The sequence below is a fragment of the Psammomys obesus genome, unplaced genomic scaffold (assembly GCF_907164565.1).
Source record: "Psammomys obesus unplaced genomic scaffold, mPsaObe1.curated_primary_1811, whole genome shotgun sequence".
NCBI lineage: Eukaryota > Metazoa > Chordata > Mammalia > Rodentia > Muridae > Psammomys > Psammomys obesus.
The window spans coordinates 722414-746676 of record NW_026594143.1 but is presented as its reverse complement, the minus strand read 5'-3'; the positions used below and the strand labels follow the sequence as shown (position 1 = coordinate 746676).

Genomic DNA, 24263 nt, shown 5'->3' with positions numbered 1-24263 from the left:
ATAAGAAAGTAGGTTAATATGTTTGAGAACTAAATGAATAAATCATCGGAAAAAAATGAGCAAAAATCATTTATGAAAACAACAGATAATAAAGAGATAAATGTCTTTTTAATTTTCCTCCTCCACACTTTGCAGAATTCTCAGTTCTACTAAATCTTTTTCAGCAATCATCATGAATATTAGTAGGATTCACCTCACTCTTCCGTGTTTTGGAACATTTTTTTTTTTTGTGGCACATAGATAAACTAGTGTTGCAATATCTATTTTTGTTCCTGGTCTTGTTCAGGTTATTAAAATTCTTGCCCTTAGGGATTTCTGGAAATCAGAATTTATCAAAATAATGTATTTTTTTTTTTTTACCTGCTTGCCAGAAAAGTGGTATAAGATTGTATGTGTTTATATTCGATTTTTTTTCCCTCCATTCTGGTTAGTTTTGCCTCACATGTATTAAATCAGGAGCCTTTTCTAAGCCTTTTGCCTCACATGTATTAAATCAGGAGCCTTAAAAAAGGCTCCTGATTTACAGCAGTCTATTTTGCTCAGTGGGGAAGAAACAATTACAGACAGACAGAATTTGGACTAAATAAATGTTTAAAAATGCTAAGATCATGTACAGATCTTGAATGGATGAAAGGAATCTTTGACAGACTTCTGTATTAAGTTAAAGCAGATATAACAATGAGTGACAGTAACATCAAGTTGGCCAAATGAAGTACAGTTTCGTAAGATCGGAAAAGGCCACATAGGGCAGTTTTATACTGCAAATTAAGATAACCTTTTTCATTTAGAAATTATTTTTTAAAAACTTTCTAATTGTGAGTATGTGCCTAAGAGTATAGTGCCCTCAAATTTCAGTAGAATGGGCCAGATACCCTGCAGCTGGAGTTATATACAGTCACTTGTAACCTGCCCATCTTAGGTTCTAGAAACTGAATTCAGTGTCTCTGCAAGAATAGTATGCTCTTAACTGTTAAGCAGTCATTCTCCTTCATCTACAAATTCTATGGCTAAAAATTTGCCTTGTGATTAACAACAGATTTTTTTAAATCCTTAGACAAAAATATTTGGGATTGCTTGTAATATCAAGAAGCTAGAAGACTGATATCAAGCAGTGGACATCTATACAATTTATAAATTATGGTTACACATAAGAAACTTCTGTGTTTTTTTAAAAAAATATATAAAATAAGATAAACATTATAACTGTCTAGACAAGCCAAAGATCTTTAAGGTTATATGCTAGACTAGATGGTGTGGCTAGTTTGGTAAAGTGTATTAAACATAAAAGGATGATATTTTTTGAACACTTTTATCATAATGGATGCTATCCATAAAGTTGGATAGCTCCTATAGCTCTCATCTTAAACTGATGATTGACTAAAGCATAAAGAAAACTTTTATTTTGTTAAGCTTAAAATTGCAGCATTTCTGGAGGCTAGAGCTGACAGTTACATGCGAAAGTTATATGGCATCTGTGATCAGATACCTCGCCCAATTAATACAGAGTCATATAAGAATTGAGTTTTGAGATCTGTTATAACTTGTGTATGAGGCACATTATTTTAATTTTAAAGGGTCTTAAAGACCAGATGTATCTTTCTCTCAGATATCTAGAGCTGTCAGTCTACTATTTCAAGGCAGAGCTTGGTTAGTATTTTAATCTTTGATAATACTTCTTTGATTATAATTATATTTTTAGAAACTTAAATTGGTAATGCTTTTTAGGTTGTTCGCTCAGCAGCTACAAGTGGAGCTGGAAGTACTACATCTGGTGTTGTATCTGGTAGTCTCGGCTCCCGGGAGATCAACTACATCCTTCGAGTCCTTGGGCCAGCTGCCTGCCGCAATCCAGACATATTCACAGAAGTAGCCAACTGCTGTATCCGCATTGCCCTTCCAGCCCCTCGAGGCTCAGGGACTGGTCAGTTTTATTTGCTGCAATTCTTTGAGACCCTGAAGTCTGGCCTTTTTATGAAGAGATAACTTGAAAATCTTCTTTAGGCAGATATTGAGGCTTTGGTTCATCATTTGGGTCGGTAAATTTTATAGATAATTCTCAGTAACTTCTCTAGTCCTTGCCACAGTTACTAAGGATTCATTCACTCTAGTCTTTGCCTAAAAGAGTTCATCAAAATGTGGCAATAGAATTTACCTGTAGTTGGTGGTTTGTATACAGTGTAATAATTGAAGAACAGTTATTTGTGTGACTGATGGGGTTCAGTGAGAAGTTTACAGTGATTTATTCATAACAAAAAGATAATGCCTTTATTTCATTATGAGTAAATAATTATATTAATATCAAATTGTGGACTGTTTTATAGGACAGCTGCCCTAAGCGCATGATAAATACTAATATGAAAGGAAAAATACAAGTGTCTCCATAAAAGGAGACTAGTGAGAATGACTACTTGGATTGGGTTTGGGATCTATTTCTATTATTGAACTATGAATAACAAATAACTTCCTTGGGAGTTCATATAGACATACTTAAAAGTTGGTGAGATTGTTTATTGAACTATTACAAAACTAAGTTTCAAAACAAGATTTCTCTAAAGTTTATAAAAGGCAGATTTTCGTAGTATAAAACTTGAACTTCTTTTTAAAATATTATTTCTCTAGCTCTTACATATTACATAATCCTTGTTCCGGATACTTTCTTGTTGGTGATGACGTTTAGGTACCAGTGTTGTATTTTCTGAATCTTTCTCTGATTTTGGCCCAGCTTCAGATGATGAATTTGAGAATCTTAGAATTAAAGGTCCTAATGCTGTACAGCTGGTAAAGACAACACCTTTGAAGCCTTCATCTCTGCCTGTCATTCCTGATACTATTAAGGAAGTTATCTATGATATGCTGAATGCTTTGGCTGCATACCATGCTCCAGAAGAAGGTATGTATCTAGCCAACTTTTGGATCTAAGATTCTGGGCGATAGGTTATCTTGCCTCAGTCATTTCAGCTAGCACATGGCTTAGTAAACATTATGCCCACAGTTCTGGGATCAAAAAGTGAATATGACAAGGATGAAATAGGTAGGTAAAAACTAGAAGGTAAAAACACTTGCTATTCTTGTAGAGAGTCAGTTTTCAGCATTCACATCAGTCAGCTCAACCACTTGTGACTCTAGGTTCACAGGATCCAACACTCTTTTGGACTCTGCAGTCAACCTGCATACATATGCACATACATAGACACATGTACATAAAAATAAATCTTTAAAAATGAATGTACACACCTGAAACTAATTACAATAAAATGACAGGTACAAGAGTAATGGTAAGGTGCATAAATCTGTTCTGATATGAATCTTGAATGATACTGATGAAGTTATTGCCAAGTGACTGTTGCATGAGAAAGGAATAAACCATATGGAGACATGTGAGCAAAAACTCAAAAAAGTAATAACATTGTGTGAACAATGTTATACTCAAAGAAAAATGTCTTTATACATATGTCATAGAGCTAAGGATATTATTAATGTGGCATGGCTTCTTCACTTTTCAGACCACCATCCCAATCCACATTTATATGTGAGTTATTGAAAAAGTATGTTTGAATTGCTTGGAACCCAAGGTTCTATTCCAGTCATCCTTTTCAACTTTATTCAGGTCATAATTAGTGAAATGAACAGTGATAGTAATAACTGCAGAGAAATAAAAGACTTTCCTTTGATGTTTTTCATTCGTACATTATTCTGATCCTTTCAGAGTTTTCTGCTTTTACTCTCAGCATAATACCATTACCCCATGTTCTATTCCCTATCCCCACAATGATTTAGCTCTAATAGATGGATCTATATCCTAGCCTTCTATTATACAAGTCTTTTGCACTAAATGTGTTGATTTTGCCCTTAATATTGGCAATACAAGAATGCAAAATGACTAAAACCACTTTGGTCATAAGACTAGTTAACATTAGAATAATAACTGTGCTTTATCAGTGGGATAGTCATGCATCACTTAATGAGAGACATGATCAGAGAAATCATGAGTAACTGATATTGTGTAAGCATTATAATGTGTATTTGCAGAAAACGCAATGATGTAACTTACCTAGGTTATGATGTATATACCAGTTAATTTTATTTGTTCTGTAACATAATTACTACACTGTTGTTCTTAAGTAAAACCCCACTAATATTGCACAACTGAAGGACCATATTTTAGTTTAGATGTGTGTTTATATTTCTTTAGCAGACAAATCTGATTCTAAACCTGGGGGAATGACCCAAGAGGTTGGCCAGCTCCTGCAAGACATGGGTGACGATGTATACCAGCAATACCGGTCACTTACTCGTCAGAGCAGTGACTTTGATACACAGTCAGGTTTTTCCTTAAATGTAAGTCAATTCCAGCTGTCTTCCATTTTTCTTTTCTTTCTGTTGCCCCTATTTTCTCATATCAAGGGTTATTCAAATGAAGCTTTAAAAGTATAAATTTTGTCAGAATGATGACCCACACCTTTACTTAATCCGAACATTCAGGAGACAGTTTTTTGTGAGTTCAAAGCCACCCAGAACTACATAATGAGACCCTGTTTGAAAAAGTTTTAATTGTAATAAATAAATTATTTATTTCCAAAAAATGAAGAAAAGATTAGGATATCTCTTGAATTCTGCTTTTCTTTAGGTTCAGATGTTTATTTTCCTCTTTACTTGACTATTCTAGTCACTGTGATAGCTTCCCGTAGATTATTAGGAGAAAGTGGTTGAAAGGTCAACAAGAATCTGTAGCATTCTTACCATTAATCCTCAAAATGAGTTTTGCTACTGTTTTTAACTGTTTTTGGAATTCATCATAGCTAACATGTATTCCTCTTCCAGAGTCAGGTCTTTGCTGCAGATGGTACCCCTGCTGACACTTCCTCACCTGGAACCTCCCAAGGAGAGGGTAACAATTTGCCTTTTTTTCCTGTGTTATCTGTTGTGAAGATAAAGAAACTGGTTGTCTCAGGCCTAGAGTAGACTATCAGGTGTCATTGTCATGTTGACTTTTTATTTGTTTGTTTTGTTTAAGTAATTTTTTTAACAGCTGAGTCCAGTGCTCTATCTTGTTGTTTTTTTTTTTTTTTTTAGGGCTCGAGACTAACCAGATACAGTCTGTTAAACCTAAAAGAACTGTAATTTTTTAAAGCTTTTTTTTTTTTTTAAAGAATCTATTTTTTTTCTTTATTGATGTATATGAGTGCTCTATCTACATGTATACCTGCATGCCAGAAGAGGGCATCAGATCGCTGTATAGATGGCTGTGAGCCACCGTGTGGTTGCTGGGAATTGAACTCAGTAACTCTGGAAGAGCAGACAGTGTTCTTAACTGCTGAGCCATCTCTCCAGCTCCCCACAACTGTAATTTTTATTAACTTGTTAATGGTTACTAGAGTGATGTTCTTTGGTTGTGCCAGCCCATATTGCTGTTTTTGGACTCCCATAAGCTGTCTTATAGAGTATTTGTGTCAGTGATGTGATTATAGCCATTTGCTTTTTGTGGTTGATGTCTTTAATAAAAGAGCTTTAAAATAAAACTTAGGAGATACTTTGGTCAGTATACTAGTTCTAGGAGATTAAAATGTGAGAAAGTTGGGAGAGACTAGAGAGATGGCTCAGTGGCTGATTTCCAGAGCACCTGAGTTCAGCACACATCAGACAGCTTAGAACCACTTGTAATTCCACTTTCTAAGGATCTGACACCTGGTTGCCTCAATCACCTTTATGTGTGTGTGCCTCTACACTGATACAGTTAAAAATAATGAAAACCAGCCTGGCATGGTGGCACCCACCTGTAATTCCAACACTTGGGGAGGCAGAAGCAGGCACATCTCTGTAAGATCAAAGTTGAGTCCTGGACATCCAAGGCTACACAGAGAAACCCTGTCTCAAAAAAACAAAACAACAACAACAAAAAATCTTTTAAAAAAATAATGAATCTTTTTTTTTTAATCGGTGAAATGGTGGCTAATTCGGGAGCCTGGGGTTTTAATAGTTAAAAGCCCTAACACATAATATTCTTGGAGAGTACCTGAATTCTGTTCCTAGTACCATGTCTGTTGGCTCACAGCTTCCTTGGGCATCTTTACTCATGCACATATCCATATACAATTAAAAATAATAGAAATAAAATAACAGCTAATGCGTTTTAATGGTCTTAACAGGTAATGGCATATTAGTCAAAGAAAATGTCTGTGCTCTTACTATGTGGTAGATGCCTACAGTTAAATAATTTTGCCTAATGAGGGAGACTGCAACAATTATAATTGATAGAATGAACTGATACTTCCATAAGTGGGCATGTAATATTTCCATGTGTCTAAATGTCACAGGAGATCAGCATTTGAGTTGAATTGCATAAGTATATGTGCTAGGCAAGTATATGAGAACGAGAACAAAAGAAAGAAGATGGGTATTTAGTGAATTACTATTAATGCATTATTTCTGAGACATAAAATTGCATAAAGATCAGGAAATGATGGATGCATGCATGGTTCATCCAAGCCTCCCTACTGTTTTTTGTTTTGTTTTTTTTTTTTTTCCATGTTCATCATCTTTGTCATTCAACTACAGTAGTAATCTGTGTTTGATTTGCACAGTGGGCTAAAAAGGAGCAAATACTATTTCTATATGTGGCTTGATTTTTAATGTTACTCCAGTGTGAAATGGAACAACTATTTGACTTTTTCTCAGGAGCTTCAACTCCAGAGGAGACTCGAGAAGGGAAGAAAGATAAAGAAGGGGACCGGACCTCTGAGGAAGGCAAGCAGAAAGGCAAGGGCAGCAAACCTTTAATGCCTACCTCTACTATCCTTCGTCTTCTGGCAGAGTTGGTGAGGTCCTATGTTGGTATTGCTACCCTGATTGCAAACTACAGCTATACCGTGGGCCAGTCTGAGCTGATCAAAGAGGTAATATTTCTAGTTTTTCCTTTCAGTGTTACACTTTGATCATTTGTGTACCTATTAGACTGTTAGAAACTTGTGAATGCCAAGTATTCGTTGAAAGAAAAGCTAGTCTTTTCACAGTGCTATGAAGCAGTCAGGGCACCTGTAAGGAAATTAGTTGATGATATCTTATATATCTCGTTTTGCTTGACAAATTTTGATTCATTTTTGTGCATTTAGAATTTCTTCTTACGGTTGTGCTTTCTGTTCTATGAATGTACATAATCTTGATCCATTCTATTATTAATAGACATTTGAGTCATTTTTCTGTTTGGAACTATCCTATAGTTCTGCTGTGAATACTCATTTTTTTCTTTGTAAATATATAGTATATAACTCTTGAGTGATATATGCCTAAGAGTATTACTGCTAAGCTTTAGAGCTTTTATTTCTATAGCTTTAACAGATGGTACCTGAGTTTACCAGAGTGGTCTGAGTATATATACCAGAAGCATATGAAAGTTCTGATTGTTTCTCCTTATACCCTTACATGATAATTTATTTTACTCATTCCACTAAATTTATTAGTGGTTTTGTGGTTAGGATTTGCATTTCCTTGTTGACCATATTTTCATATATTTTATTAGTTTTTTGGGACCTATCAAAGATAGGTAGGTAAGTTGGTTGGTTGGTGGTTGCTTGGTTTCTTGGTTGGTTGGTGAGACTCTTGTTCAAACTGGCCTTAAATCCCTGGGCTCATTCTTCCCAGCCTCAGCCAGCCTTTGGAACAGCTGGAACTACACTTGAATGCCTTATTGCTTAGCTTTAATTTTTCATTAGATTCCTTATATATTGTATATATGAGCCCTTTTTGATGTGCAATCAATATGTACATATTAGGTTTTATATGAAAGATTTTCTATGTTGTACTTATTTATAAAACAAAACATTTGGCTATAAATGTATTGAGTATCTTACCTATTACATATTCAAACATCTTCCAAATTCCTTGCCTCCACTTCAGAGTCATTAGTATCTCTTCAGATTAGGAGAAAAAGGTCAGAGGCACATGTCAAGGCACCCTGTCTAGTGCCATAACTAAAATTGAAACCCTTGTCTTGAGGGTAAGAATTTGCTACTTGAATAAGAATATTGCTTTTATTGCATTATTAAGAATATTGCTTTTCTAAATTAAAGTCTTTTCCAAAATTGTATAGTAATAATGATATGCCATTACTTAGATTCAAGAAGTAGTTTTAGTTTTGTATTTCATAGGTAATTAAGTTTTGTTTCTATTAATTTGCTTAAAGCTCACTTTGTCCAGTTTTCCAGGCTCTAGATTTCTAAAGTGTTTTCTAATTGTAGATACTAATTTGACATAAAATCTATTAAGAGTGTTTTACAGCTAATTTATTTCTTCCAAAGTCTTCCTGAATAATACAACCTAAGGTTTATTTGATTTTTTTTTTTATAAAAATGAGAGCAGAAGTTATAGAGAAAACAGTCTGTCCTAGTTTCCTGTATTATTGGACATTTTTGCATTTTCAAGTAATTCTATATTGAAATTTTTTTATTTCCTTGTTTCTCTGCCTCTGCTCTTTTTCATTCCGCTCCCAATTTCTAGCTTAGGGTCTCAGGCACATTGCAAGTATCAGAAGGAATGGTAGCATTCAAAAGCAGACACTGGAATCCTCTACCCTTGACTAAATTCTTGGTGCAAGCTACTTTTTTTTAGGTCTCAGATTACCTAACAGTTGGAGGAAACGCTTGATTTGCTTCATTCTCTTGTATTGACTTGCCATAAGCAAGTCTATTAAAGTAATTCAAAAGTTTAAGAAGCCAGTTTGGTTGGCTCTCATCTGGAATCCCAGTACTCTAGAGGTAGAGCTAAAAGGGACTCCCAAGTTTCAGGCTAACCTAGACTATATGAGACCCAAATAAAATACCGAGTATTGTTAAATGTAATGGTACACATCTTTAATCCTAACACTGGCACTGAGGAAAGTTAGTGGCCCTAATAATCTATGTAGCAAGTTCCAGGCAAGCCAGGGCTACACAGTGTGAGGCCACATCTCCAAAATAAAAACTAGAAAGCAAAGTGACACCTCCGTGACAGTCTGTACCATGTGGTGAGAACTAGATGGGATCTGGAAGCTTTATAAAGCCACCTAAAGATTTCTAATTGGTTTGATACTTACCTAGCTTGTATCTTAGATTACTTGAAAGAAACTGTCTATTTTGCTGCTGTACAAATGATGAGGCTTAATTGCACTTGTGAGTAAATGTCACAATTAATGACTTTTCAGGACTGCAGTGTGCTAGCTTTTGTGCTGGACCACCTCCTCCCACACACCCAGAATATAGAAGACAAGGACACACCTGCCCTGGCTCGTCTATTCCTTGCAAGTCTGGCTGCTGCGGGGAGTGGCACAGATGCCCAGGTGGCTCTAGTGAATGAAGTAAAAGCAGCCCTGGGACGGGCGCTTGCTATGGCCGAGAGTACAGAGAAACATGCCAGGTAAAGCCCATGCCTGGCCTAGTGCCGATAAGCAAGAACATCTGGGGGGTTCCTTATACTTGACCAAGAGTTGTGGTCACACAAACAATGTACATATAATGTCTGAAGCCCATGGTTAAGTGATTACATTCTGAGGAAGTACAGGGATGTTTTCACTATATACATACACAAAATATGTACAGATCTTATAATTTCTGTAGTAAAGACTACTCACTGAAAAGCGAGTTCTCTGTGTAGACATTCTTTTCAGAACAAAATGCAAAAAACCTAAAGATTACTACCTAAGGCAAGCTAGTAAAGATGTCATTTAAGTATGGGCTGTATTCACTTGACAGAGGTATCAAACTTCTCTCCCAGACTTCAGGCAGTGATGTGTATCATCAGTACTATCATGGAGTCCTGCCCCTCCACCTCCAGCTTCTACAGTAGTGCCACACCCAAGACTCAGCATAATGGCATGAACAACATCATTCGACTGTTCCTGAAGAAGGGACTAGTTAATGACCTGGCAAGAGTTCCTCACAGCCTAGACCTGTCCAGGTAAAGTAAAATTCTGTCCCATGTGGTTGATTAGGAAATAGCTACTCTTGCAAGAAAACTTCAGCTATAGGTGAAAAGTTCCAATGTGTTTACTGAAAATTGGTTTAATGTTAGTGTTCTTGATACCTTCTGAAATGATGAAGCCTGCTTTTCTACAAAAGACTGCCTTCTAGATTTAGTACAATTGCTTCCTTGCAGTATATTTTATATATACCATTACTCTGTTACTTTCTGTAAGCCTACAGTTAGCTCTTTAAACTACTGCAGCAGTTTAAACCTGTCTTAAGGTGATAGACATCCCATACTATGTTGTGTGGAAACAGGTTTTTGGCTGTTTTGTTTTTTTTTTTTTTTTGTTTTAACCTGCTATCAGTAATCCTTGTTGAGATTGACCATTAATCTGGGACCTGCATTCCCAGCAGGGTTCGTGTCTCATCAGCCTTCTAAGTGCTAGGATTACACACATACACACATTTTGCTCAGCAAACCTATTAATGTTTTTTTAATTGTCTAAATCCTTCAGATGAGGGTTAAGCTCAATAAAAGCACTTGCTAGCAGCACTATCTAACACTACCAATTTATTTTTAAAAATAAAACTTTCAAATTATGTCTTAGTAGCAGTCTTTGCTCCATTTGTGTTTAACTTTTCCGGCGCTTAGTTGTTGAAAATTAGTTTTTAAAAACATAATCTTTAACCACTAAGCAAATGTTTTCTAAAAATGAAACGTTTATACAAAAAAAAAAAAAACTTTCCGTATAATACTTGGTAATCATATATTCTCTGTGTTCTATGTTTAAATACTCCTAATTATTTTAATTATGCCTCCATAGCCTAAGAGAGTATTTTGATCCAGGGTCCAGTGAAGATGATATGTGGCATTTGGATATAAAAGTCTGATTCTCTAGGGAAGGATACATCTTAGTTTGTAGTCTTGGTTAGCATGCATGAAGTCCTGGGTTTGATCTCCAACATTGCATAAATCAGTGTTGGCGGCAAATAGCCATAACCCTAGCATACAGAAGATGGACGTAGGAGGAGAGCCAGGAATTCAAGGCCAGTCTGGGATGTATGAAACACTGTCTTTAAAAAAAGAAATCTATGCTTCTATGCACATTTGAATATACTGAAGAATTCAGGGTGAATATGTTACAGATGATCCCCTGAGTATATATTTATGTGATTCCCCATTATGCGAATGTTAACATATATACTCTTTACATCATCTATGGGGACATATAGATCAACTAGCATTCTTAAAGGATTAAAAAAAATCCTGCTCTTAAATCCCTATCACTGTAAAATCATTCTGTGTTCTGCATACCTGTAGTCCTTCGCCATCAGTATTCTTGGTACTCAGACAGTTTGTCTTATTTATGATTTCCATGTCCTAGTCTTCAGATGTGCACTGATGAGCTTTGGTTCACTTTAGTGTTGGTTGGGATCAAAGATCACTGTCAGGTAATAGGAGATTTCAGAACTAAAGGGTAGGCATGTGGTGGCATATACCTGTAATCCCAGTACTTAGAAGTTGGAAAACTGTTCTTCCCTTGGGGGGGAAGGGGAGGTAAAGGAACCAGTCATTGAGTTAATGTCAGAAAGAGTCCCTGTTCCCCTTACTAGGGAAACCCACTTGATTACTGAGCTACCATGGGCTACATCAAGCAGGGGTTCTAGGTTATAAGCTAAGGTCAAATGGAAGGGAGGGAGGGGGGCTACATCTGGGATACAAAGTAAATATTCTGTGATTAAAAAATTAATAATAAAAAAAAAAGAAATTGGAAGACTCAGAAGTCCGGGCTCATCATCTACTACATAGAGACTTTGACTAGCCTGAGCTCTCTACGTGAGACCCCCCCCCCCCAAAAAAAAAAAAGATTAAAGGGGTTTGGAAATGTTTTTGTTTGGTTTTGGTTAGTTGGTTGCTTTTGGTTTTCCTTGATAATCTGAGAAGTAGTTTGCTATTTGCATATGGTCATCCGGAATTTATTCTGGCTTCTACTCAAGAATTTCTCAGTTTTTGCTTTACTGGGCTATATTCCTTGAAAGTTTTTAAATCAAATAGTATTCTAACCCCCAGTGAAAGTCGAAGACTTTGTGCCCATTTATGTCTTAGCAGTTTCTTTTATAAGAACCTTAGTTATACTTAGCAGATTGGCACCTAGTATTTCTATTGTTAGTTCTTGTATCTTTTTTTATCTCAGTCCCAATATGGCCAATACAGTCAATGCTGCTCTAAAACCTTTGGAAACACTTTCTCGGATTGTAAACCAGCCCAGTAGCCTTTTTGGCAGCAAGAGTGCTTCTAGCAAGAACAAGGCTGAGCAGGATGCCCAAGGAGCCTCTCAGGACTCAAGTAGCCATCAGCAAGATCCAGGTAGGGAGTCACAAACAATCAACTGAACAACTGAATGGGTGGGAGTTGTTGCTTATGGAATTAAACTGTTCTAGCTCTGTTGTTTCCCTGAGAACTTGCTGTATTGCAGATATCTGTCATAGTGCTGTGGGAATCAGCCCCACGAGGAATTTCTTCACATTGCAGCCTTGTTTGGCTATCCTCACATGTAACCTTCTCTTTTCCTTTGTCACCCATTCATTTATACTTTGAGAATTTGTAAACTTACCCATGGAAGGGTCATTGTGTTCATGCTTGCCTCCTGTTGCCCAGCATATAAGCACCCTTTGATTATTGTGCTGGTTGATTGATTGTTTCAGGCGAGCCTGGGGAAACAGAAGTGCAGGAGGAGGATCATGATGTCACTCAGACAGAGGTGGCAGATGGGGATATCATGGATGGGGAGGCTGAGACCGACTCAGTGGTGATTGCTGGGCAGCCCGAGGTGCTCAGTTCACAAGAGATGCAGGTAGGGAGGCAGATCATTCCAGCATTCTTCTGCTGCGGCGTTGAACCAAACCCCAGGTGGTGTGGGTGGGTGAGTACTTTAGATCTTTGCCTCAATGCTGTTTTTTGCCTCAGTGCTGTCTTCAGAGGAACATAGATGGTGATATGCTTAGTAAATGCTCAGCAAATGTGTCTGAACTGTTTTATAGGGCCTGGGGTAGAGCCAGAGTGCCATGTATTTTGAAATGGTATCAGTCCCAACCAGATAGGTGAAATGTTAAAGTAGAAAGCTGCCCTGAGGCCTTTGGGCCTTTGATTTACTTGGCTCTGGTCATTATTGAAATCTACTTAGTGCCACCTTATGCCGTACCACCAGATCTTACCGGTGGATTTAAATGGTGGTCTTCTAAAGATACTAAAGAAAACCTGGTAATTTGGTCACAGTGGTTAAGAAACTGAGCCTATGAGCCTTAGCTGCTGGCCCAAATGTGATCTGCATGTATTCCTGAATAGTCTTAAAAGACAAATCTTGTGTTAGTTAGCCAGGGTGGACCCATTTGAAGGACAGTATAAGTGTGATTTATTGGAAGCACATAGTAGTCTGTGTGTTAATAGCACCAAATGTATGGTTTCTATGTAATATCCATCACATTATCATAGAAACATATGCTTTCTGGCTGGCTTTTTTGGGGGGGGAGGGTTCAGTGCTAGCACAATGAGACTTGTGTACATCCATATGTATGTTCTATTTCTCTCCAGGTTGAGAATGAGCTGGAGGACCTGATAGATGAGTTGCTTGAGAGGGATGGCGGATCTGGGAACAGTACAATTATAGGTGAGAGCCCAAGAACTGAGTATAGCTCTTCCTTTGTTACAGTCTCTCTTGGGAGGACCCTTTTTCTCATCACCTGCTTGCTCAGCTCTGCCTAGGGGCTCATAGCCAGCCTAGATTGCTGCTTGTATTGATGTTGATGGTCTTAACAAAAGAGAAATTTGTAAGCCATCTATAGGCCTATGACAGGTCTGAAGGGTTGCCTGTGAGGGGTGGTGGTGGGGTGACCATCAGTGTAGATGATAATATCAGGTACAACAAAAGAATGTTTTGTTTATTTGTGCAGAACTAGAAAAGGCTGTAGGATGAAAAAAATGCTTTTCTTTCAGTTCTTCAATGAAGTCCAGGGGCTTTTTGCCCTTGTGTCTCAATGTAAAAAAAGTGGTCATTCCTTAAGGATGGCCCTTTTTAAGTCTCAAATGGAAAAATGACAAAGGTAACCAGCTGCCACCTCATTGTGAAGGGGTTTATGTTTTTATTTTACTATCAAGAAAACCAAAGAGTAAATGGAAATAGACATATTCTTAAAGATACAAAGCTTTTTCACATCCATCGTACTTTGTGATTGCACAATTAGTGGGATTGGCAAGACAGATGTGATCATTCCGTTTTACAGATGAGGAAACTGAGACTCAGACAGGTAAAGTAACTGGCCAAGCTCACCTAGATAGTTGACATCAGAGAATCAAGTTATTTTACCTCATCGGAAAAAAAAAGAAAGAAAGAAAGAAAGGAAGGATGGAAAAAACCAAACAAACATGGATATCTGTTAGGTGTACATAGCTACTTAGACGCACCCAGTCTGGAAAGGGAAGTCCTCTGTTGTTCAGTGAAGGCTCTGCTCTGTAACCTTCAGTGAGCAGAAGTGGAGAGGATGAATCACAAGAGGACGTGCTGATGGATGAAGCTCCTTCCAACCTCAGCCAAGCTTCCACCTTGCAGGCCAACCGAGAAGGTGAGAGTGCCGAGGCCAGAAAGGCCTCCCTTCTTGCCCTGCACGTCTGACAGACACTACACTAGGGTTTTCCTGAAGGCAGCTGCCCTTCAGGAATAAGGAAGCATCTGTCTGCATGTGCTGACATACACCATCCACTTTATCCTCAGCCAGTTTTTCAAATAACGTGTTACTACTGCTTGTTACTTGGTTCGCTTTCTTCTCACCCACCTGCTGTCATCGCTCCAGATTCCCTCTTATCAACAGGATGCAGTCAGTAGCAAAATAGGACTGGAAAGGCAAGGGGGCACCGACAGACTTGGCCAAGTCCTACACCGTGGCTCCTCAAGCACCACCCTGGAGCCAGCTTCCACATTCAGCAACCCTGCTCAGCGTGTCGATGCATTGATTGGCACTCTCAGGAAACATGGGCTGGCTCACTAAGTCTGTACATCACCCTAAATCTGATTCTTCCTCTCCTAGAGTCAGATACCCCATCGCCTTCCCACTCAGTCTGCCGGCCTGCACAGTGGCCTGTTTTCTAGCTACTCAGTATAGTCCTCCAATGTGCTCCCTTTGTTTTAGATTCCATGAATATCCTGGACCCTGAGGATGAGGAGGAGCACACTCAGGAAGAGGACAGCAGTGGCAGTAACGAGGATGAGGATGATAGTCAGGATGAAGAGGAGGAGGAGGAGGAAGATGAGGAAGATGATCAGGTGAGGGGGGACTGTGTTTGGGTTGGTTCAGATGACCTCTTCCATGGGAACACAGAACTACAGAAAAACGGACAATCTGGGTAACTAGCTAGCCTCGTCGCCTCCCTCCCTCATGTGCTCATGTGGCCATGACACCAGGCTTCAGAAAACACTTACCTCCAGCAATTCTCCATCTCGTATTTTCCCTTAAGGAGGATGATGAAGGTGAAGGAGATGAAGATGATGATGACGATGGTTCTGAGATGGAATTGGATGAGGATTACCCTGATATGAACGCTTCTCCCTTGGTCCGATTTGAGCGCTTTGACCGGGAGGATGATCTCATCATTGAGTTTGACAACATGTTCTCCAGTGCTAGTAAGATACAGGGGCTCAGCTGGGTTTTATCTATTTATTCTTATACCCTACTCTAGGGTAAGCCAAGCAGTGAACTGAAGCAGCCATCAATCTGATAGAGAACAACACTTCTTTTACTGTCCTGACATCCTAGGGCAAGGGATGTCTGAATCCGTCTCTCTGAATAGCATATCCTTGCAAGAAAGAATCGGAGGAGGCTGCTCTTGCTATCTCCATCTCAGTAAACAGGGAGTTCTTAGATCCTGGACAACTTGATGTTTTGCTTGATTGGAAAAAAAAAAATGAGAACAAGTCTGACTGCATCAGGCACCTGAATGCACACTGCAGTGACAGGGCAATCAATAATCCTTAATTCTGTAACGCTGGATGTCAAGGGTATGGATGGACACCGCTGATCCTGCCATTAGGGAGTGGATTTTAATATATTCACTGTTCATCACAGATGCAACTGTTCAGGAGAGAGACTGAATCTCTCTACTCATTCCTATCAACATCGACGAGTTCTTAGCCTCAAGCTGTCTTCATGGGACAGGTCTTACCTCAAATCACGAGCATATTATTGCTGAAAACAATTCTGGTCTGTTGTCTTGGCCATAATCTTTTACCTCTGAGCCTCAGTTTGTCACCTGTAAATGAAAAGCATCAAGAGAAAAACAAAATGAGCAGTAGATAGTTTGCATTTTTGCAGTTTTTGTCAATCTGCCTTATATTTGAGCCTTCATCAACTCGACAAAATGAACAAATATTTGAGATGTTTCTACTGGTCGTTGGTACTGGGGATAAGGTTGTAAAACAAAAATGCTTGTATTCTGTTAGGAATTATAAGTAAGCATGCATCACATCGTGGTACATTAAGAAAACACAGACTAAAGTGTATCTATCTAACCCAACCTATTAGACTTTAGAAGAAGTAACATCTTGGGCTGAAAATAAAAAGAACAGGAAACAGAGGGGACAGCATGTATCCAAAGGGCATAGAAGCATCACTGTGGTTGTATTGAAGAAGGTTGGGGAAACACTAGTTTAAGATTACGTTGAGGTGGTGGCATAACCTGTGGTATTAGAGACTGTAGATTAGGTGTGGGCATTGAGGGAGAAAGATGAGGTTTTCATGTGAGTAAGCGACGCCCAAGAGACATGGTTCTACTTGAACAGCCATGGAAAAAATGTATTTTTGACACTGACCCCCTTTGCATATTGTCCTTGCAGCAGACATCCCCCCATCCCCAGGAAATATTCCTACCACCCACCCATTGATGGTACGCCATGCAGATCACAGTTCCCTGACACTGGGCAGTGGCTCTTCCGCAACTCGTCTCACCCAGGGGATCGGTCGCAGTCAAAGGACCCTAAGACAGCTGACAGCCAATACAGGCCATACCATTCATGTTCACTACCCTGGGAATCGCCAGCCTAACCCTCCACTTATACTCCAGAGGTGAGTTAGAAGCAGAATCTGTTGGACTCAATGGAGCTAAGAATTTTATCTGAGCTTCAACATTTTGTCTTGACCATAAGGATAAACAATCTCTCACAAATAAGTTGTTGAGGGAAGAATGCCAAGTTTGTATGCCCCATGTAGTGACACACACCTATAGTCCCAGCACTCAGGAAGCTTAGGCAAGATCATAAGGTTAAGGTCAGCCTTGGCCACTATTTACATAATAAGACCCTGATGTATAATTTAGCAAGTATCTTGTTTGTCAAGAATCTAAGAGTTGGATTTACCCAAGACAAGACCTATCTATAGCTTAGACCTGTGCTATAGAATTTAATTTTAGTAAGTGAAGCAATTGTAAAATGAAGGAATGTATGTAAGTGCCTTAGTGGTGTCCAACAGAGGCACTATATCTGACACAGTGTCTGGCATATGAAAGCCTTCTGGTGGCACTTAGGTGTTCAAGGAACTATTAACATAATAAACAGTTTAAACTCAAAGTTATCGAACTTTGAGAATGGTAGTAAAGGTTTAGGTGCAGTATGATAAAATCTATCCATAATCCTATAAGTTTAGTAGATCTATATGTACAATCTCATGGTAACATGTTTCTGTGGACATCAGAGTGACAGTGATACCTTAACACTACCCTACAGGTTGCTTGGTCCCTCAGCTGCTGCTGACATCCTTCAGCTGAGCAGCAGCCTTCCCTTACAAAGCCGAGGCCGGGCCCGCCTCCTTGTGGGCAATGATGACGTCCATATCATCGCCAGGTCTGATGACGAGCTGCTGGATGACTTTTTCCATGACCAGAGTACAGCTACTAGCCAAGCAGGCAAGTTTATGCAGTAAGAGGGAGGATAGAGCTGTGGGATTCTTGTTCAGTCCTAAGGAGAAGAGCAGTATCTTTCCTGGTGAAACTACATTTTATAGGAGACAAAACCACTTAGTGTAGCTTAGCCAAGGGCAACAATTCTTTGTTGCCTCCGAGTATCCGTTATACACCAAACCTTGTGACAGACTATGGGTCCTTTTAGGAAAATTCAACACTGTATAAAGCCAAGATTTTCACTTCATTTTGTTCTCATAGGAACCCTGTCCAGCATCCCTACAGCTCTGACCCGATGGACAGAGGAATGTAAAGTTCTTGATGCCGAGAGCATGCACGACTGTGTTTCAGGTGTGTGACAACTTAGTTATTGGGGTAGTAATGAGCCTTCAGTGCTAGGATGTGTATGCAGAGAGTTGTTTATGATTCTCTGGCTGCTAGCTCTGCCTCTCTACTTCTCAACCTTTCCAAAGCAGCCTCTGATCTTTGCCTTTTTTCTTGTAGTGGTTAAAGTACCCATTGTCAATCACCTGGAATTCTTGAGAGATGAGGAGCTAGAAGAAAGAAGAGAGAAACGCAGGAAACAACTAGCTGAGGAAGAAACAAAAATAATAGACAAAGGCAAAGAAGATAAGGAAAACAGAGATCAGAGTGCACAGGTGACTCCAGAGGGCTAAAGAGATAGACCATTTTGTCTTTATTATGGTTTTGCCATGCCCATAGTACCAAACCTCTAAAAAAAAAAAATTCTAGAACATTACATTGGACCTTGCGAATTGTTCATTCCAGATTGACTCTTCATTCATCTGGGTTTTAGGCAATAATAATCAAACCCAGAGGGGAATTATTTCTCCATTCCCTTACTGGGAAAAGCTGACACCTGGACCGTAATGGTTCCTTGCACAACAGTCCTACTTTGTAGTGTTTATATTTCTAAGGCCTAAAGATAGACTGAATCAACCCATGTTCTTGGTTCTCACTTCTGTTTCATGGTGGACTTCAAGGATGTCAAGTCTTACTTTAAATAACCATATTATAGCATCTAAGTAAGTTTGGCTTAGGTTACAAGATTTTCCCCCTCTGAAATCTGTTATCATGTAACTAAATGTGTATGCATAAAAGCTCATAGAAGCACAAAGAAATTAAGAATGGAGCAGAAGACGACTGTACTATACCCCAATCAGCAATTAGGATGTTACATAAATTAAAATAAGGACATGAACTGGAGATAACCTGGGTTACAGCTTAAACCTGTAATTCCAGTTCCCTGTGATCCAAAGTCCCCTTTGTTGTCATTGTAGCCAAAAACACATCTAGCCCTAAATTAATAAGGCAAAGAAAAAGACTTAACGATTGGGATTAGCTCAGTAATAATGTGCTTGCTCTACATAAGCCAAGTCCTGTGCACATACATACATACATACATGCAGGCACACACTCTTATCTATATAAAAGGAATTGAAGGGGGACATTACACTCCTACATATAAAAGGAATTGGAGGGGGGCTTGCTTTAAATATTGAGGGTGTAGCTTAGTGATAGAGTACTGTCCTGGTCTGTACAAGGTACAGGTTTGATTCCTTACATGCTAACTAAATTGACTAGTTCAAACACTTAAGGCATTTTTAGTGTGTTCCTGGAGATAACAACTGGTAAACTTGAACTCTCATACTGGGCTGTATCCCCTACATCCTCTCCAAAGCTATTCAACATTAGTACAGTATGTGTAAAAAAAAAATGGATTTTTTTTTTCCTAATTTGAAGTGGGCACATGGCCAGGTCTCTGAATTCCTGGGTAGTCTAGGTAAGGGATGATGACTAATTTGACTTTCTTCTGTGCTTGCAAAAGTCTCCCAATGGTCTCTCTTCTCTTTGCAGTGTACTGTATCTAAGAAAAATGACTCCACTGAACACAATGTCTCAGGTAACTCTCCCTCCCTCCACTCTTGCTAATTAATCAGTGGATTCTTTCCAAATAGCTGGCCATGTGAGCTGAAGATAGACACTGGTGCTCTGTGGGATGAGGTAGTAGATTGTATAGTTTTAGGGTCATAACCCATCTTGGAGATAACTATACAGTCTACTGTCTTTCCCACGGTGGTACACTTCCCATCCAACTAGCCCTAATCAGGTTCCGGTTATGGTTATGCTGTGTTTCGGTCTGTAGGTAGGTCTTTGAATGTACGTAGGTCATGTATCTTGTTCTTTTCCCCACAAACTAAGCATGTACATCTTTGATGTGGTTGATCTTTGATATGACACTTCATGAGAACACCTGATGTCAGTGTGTCTCAGTTGCCAGTCCTCAGTGAATGTTAACACAGAGAACTCTAATGTGTGTTTCAGAGCTAGACTTATTCCATTCAAAAGACTTTCATATTTAGAAATTATGTTTTCCTAGATCTTGGAAAGTAAAATATTGGTACTAAATTGGAGTTGTTTTCCTTACAAAACTGAAGGTAATGCCTACTTTAGTCCTTTTCATTCTTAATCTAAATCTTGGTGGTTTATGGAATCTAAAAGTCTTAAGAACATGTATTGAACAATTGGCTTTTGGGGACAGTAGCTTTGTGGGCTATATGTGCTTTCTATTTCTTCTAATCATAACAGTGATCAGTAACCATTTTGCCATTGGTCCATGTAGTATCTATCATCTCTATTCAGAACTTCCTTCTAAGGAAGCTTTCTTAAATCTTCTGCCCTTGAACTGGGAAACTTGTTTTACCAAAGCCTACACAATATTTTTAAAGTATTGAAAAGAGAATAGATATCCCAAGTGTTCTTAACCTAGGAGAGGTTTACAAAGGAGTCTGCTAAAAAGTAAAAGGCCTTTTGCCTGCTGCCCTTACTAGACACTTCTGCACATTCCGGGGTGAGGTAGTAAGTTGTATTGTTGTGGGGTAGGGATTTTAGGCCCCAGTAAGAAGATAACTATACAACTTACTACTTTCCCTGGTGTGTGGCATGCTCACATTAAGTCCTGGCATTATTGCCTCCATTAGAGAAAAACTGTAGATCTTTATTGAATAAAGAGGTCGATAAGAAAGGGAGGTAGAAGGGGACGAATGAGAGAATAATGCAGATACCATTAGTAAGTGGTATCTGCATTAGTAAGTGGCTTGTCCTTCATACATTATAACATATTAATTTATTAATTTACCATTGGGTATAAACTGAACGTTCTGCTATTCTTTGATTCTATGATAACTTCATTTACTTAGTAATAGAATATGACTATGAATGGAAACTGTACTTAAGAAATTTTGAATTAAGAAGCCAGGCTTGTTGGCTCATGCTTGCAATTCTAAAACTGGAATGTAGAGGCAAGAAAAGAGTTCAGCTTCAGAGTGAGCTCAGTACAGAGCTACATGCGACCTTGTTTCTAAACAACACCAAAGAATTATGAATAAATTTTGACTGTTTCTTGTTCCAAGTAGATTAGGAAATTGAGGATCTATAAGCTTTTAGTAGATATTTCTGGGTAGCTTCACCCTATCTAGGTGTTTTCAATTCCTTTTTACCAGGAACAGAAAAGATTTTATTGTCTAAATTGTCAGTCATATCTTTGTCCTAAGATACAGCTAACACTGTGATTTATTTAGCCCTCATAATCATTATGGTACACCAGCAAAGAGCTGTTAGAGGAACAGTTTTTTTGAGAGAGATTTTCATGTCACTTGCTGGATAGGTCCTTACCAAGCTGCATGTGCTTGATTCTTCACATGGTCATTGGCTAAGTTCCCTTTAACCTCCAATATCATTTTTTCCAATAAAGATGGGACTCCTATGCCTGACAGCTATCCAACACCCCCCTCTTCAACGGATCCAGCTACATCTGAGTCCAAGGAGACACTTGGTACTCTACAGCCTTCCCAGCAGCAGCCAGCACTCCCACCCCCACCAGCCTTAGGAGAGATTCCTCAGGAAGTGCAGTCCCCTGCTGAAGAAGTGGGGAACTCTACACAGCTATTGATGCCTATAGAGTTGGAGGAGCTGGGTCCCACAAGGACAGGTGGAGAAGCAGAAACAACTCAAATGGAATTATCCCCAGCTCCAACCATAAGTGAGTAAAGTGTTAACTTTAAGGGGGATTAAAAAAGAGAGGAATTGCTATCTTTATAAGTTTTCTCTTCTTTCTTACTTTAAAGAATTAGGAGTTTGGAATTCTCAGTTTCAACTTTAGCCTTCTTAGTTCAAGCTGAGATTTCTTCTTTGTGTTCTCAGTTATTGTTGCACGTCTTAATAATAGTGTTAAGCATGCCACCATTTACCGAGGCAATACTCATTTTTGAGCTATCATTTCAGATTTATTATTTAACTTCTTTGAAAGTAATTCTTTTAAGTTGATGGTACCTTCATTCATAAATTGAAATTCAGACATAAAGTAATTAGCCAGAGTCATTCAATCAGTAGTAGTTGAGCTGAGATTACAATCTATATGTGCCTGATGTCAACAATTCTGCGTGTAATAAACATGTATCTCATTCAGTTTTCCTATCCTCCTTATTCATATACCTACGTCTCACTTATTTAAAATGATGTCTCAAAATTCTTCTTGACAAAGTATTTTTAAAAGGTAAATAGAAACTGTGTTCACTATACCATAAGTTCTATGATGTAGCCTAGAGAAATTTTTAAAGTACCAGTTTTGTTTGTTTTTTGTCAAGAACTATCATGGTTTCTTTCCTATAGCTGTGATAAAATAATCTGACAAAAGTTATTTTAAGGGAAGAAGGGTCTATTTTGACTCACAGTTCCAGGTTATAGCCTGTCGTAGCAGATAGTCATGGCAGAAACTTAAGGGAGCTAGTCATGTATCATTGTACATAAAATAGTAAAAACAATAAATACATGCAGTTAAACAGCCCAGCGTCCGTAGCACCTGTGTATTAACACTGCTTGCAGGAAAGCTGAGAGTGACAAATCCCTTACCTGGAATGTCTAGGGACAGTGTTGCACAGATATGTGTAGAGCAAACTAAACAGTAAATAGAATAGTATTGAATCTTAAAGGGCAGTTGAGATGGAGTAATGAGTAACAGATGCTAAAGAAGTGAAAAATCTGTACTAACTTTTGCAAAGGAAACAATCCTACCAAAGACCTTGCTCGTTATATTGCCTTGATTTAAAGCAGCTATCTCACTGGGTGCTGTAACACACACCTGTAGTCCCAGGCAGAGGTAGGCAGATCTCTGATTTTGAGGCCAGCCTCGCCTATAAAGCAAATCCAGGACAGCCAGGACTACACAGAGAAACCCTGTTAAAAAACAAAAACAAACAACAACAACAAAAAAAAATCTCACTCTGACTTCCTTCTAGCCTCTCTTTCTCCTGAGAGAGCTGAAGATTCAGATGCATTAACAGCTGTCAGCAGTCAGCTGGAAGGTTCTCCAATGGACACCAGCAGCCTGGCTTCCTGTACGTTAGAAGAGGCTGTGGGTGATGCTCCAGCAGCTGGGAGCTCTGAGCAGCCCACGGCAGGGAGCTCCACTCCTGGGGATGCCCCACCAGCTGTGGCAGAAGTGCAAGGCAGACCTGATGTGTCAGGTGAACCCGCCCAGCGATCCGAGGACAAGTAAGCACTGTATGGCCAAGAAAAATATATTAGAGAGTATTTCAAGCTGAACTCATATTTGTTCACTATTGGGCATGCTTGTTGCACTATGATCATTGTATCTTATTTGAGAATTGGGTATTAATTAGGTGTGGTTTGTTGTTTGGTTTCTTTTTTGTTTATGAGAAAACAGTATTAAAAAAAAATACCTGAGAATCATTTCTTTCCTTCAGCTCTCCCCCTGCATCCTCTGAGAGTTCTTCTACCAGAGATTCTGCTGTGGCCGTCTCTGGAGCAGATTCTCGAGGAATTCTGGAAGAGCCACTACCTTCAACAAGCAGTGAAGAAGAAGATCCCCTTGCCGGTAAGTCCGTGAGTGAGTGCTCAGGCCGTAATGATATTGGTTCTGTTTCCAAAAACTTTGTAAGGACATACCCTCTGAACACTTTCCTCAGGTGTTTGTATGTGTGGTATGTTGGGAATAGGTTGTGTGTTGAAGAAGGAGTAGCAGTAAGAGGATGCTGGTATTACATAATTGGGTGAATTTAGTCAGGTTACCTTAGCTTTCTCATATCCTCCATCTGTACCACTTCTGACCTTTATAAAATAAGACTATTCAAGATCTTTTATCGTCATTGACAACTGTTTTAGTCAACTTTTCATTACTGAATCAAATGTCTAAAATAATCAACTTTTAAAAGAAAGGCTTATCTTAGCTCACAGTTATAGTTTTCTATCTTTGGTGGGTTGGCTGCCTATTGCTTGTAGGCTTCTGTAGTAAGACACTACATAATGGTGGCTACACAAAATCTGCATGGTAGAATCTTTATAAA

General features: G+C 38.8%; 1 protein-coding gene across 1 annotated transcript in view; it reads left to right on the top strand.

The window, feature by feature from the left end:
• Huwe1 (HECT, UBA and WWE domain containing E3 ubiquitin protein ligase 1) overlaps positions 1-24263 on the top strand; it is a 138242-nt gene that overhangs the window by 96347 nt on the left and 17632 nt on the right. The window contains 21 exon segments of the mRNA XM_055617925.1: positions 1726-1921; positions 2723-2890; positions 4193-4338; positions 4822-4888; positions 6676-6893; positions 9176-9387; positions 9745-9927; positions 12131-12303; positions 12642-12790; positions 13528-13603; positions 14457-14555; positions 15120-15253; positions 15445-15610; positions 16820-17048; positions 17705-17883; positions 18139-18228; positions 18382-18536; positions 19756-19801; positions 21653-21940; positions 23196-23451; positions 23664-23794. Coding sequence (XP_055473900.1) covers positions 1726-1921; positions 2723-2890; positions 4193-4338; positions 4822-4888; positions 6676-6893; positions 9176-9387; positions 9745-9927; positions 12131-12303; positions 12642-12790; positions 13528-13603; positions 14457-14555; positions 15120-15253; positions 15445-15610; positions 16820-17048; positions 17705-17883; positions 18139-18228; positions 18382-18536; positions 19756-19801; positions 21653-21940; positions 23196-23451; positions 23664-23794 — 3361 coding nt within the window.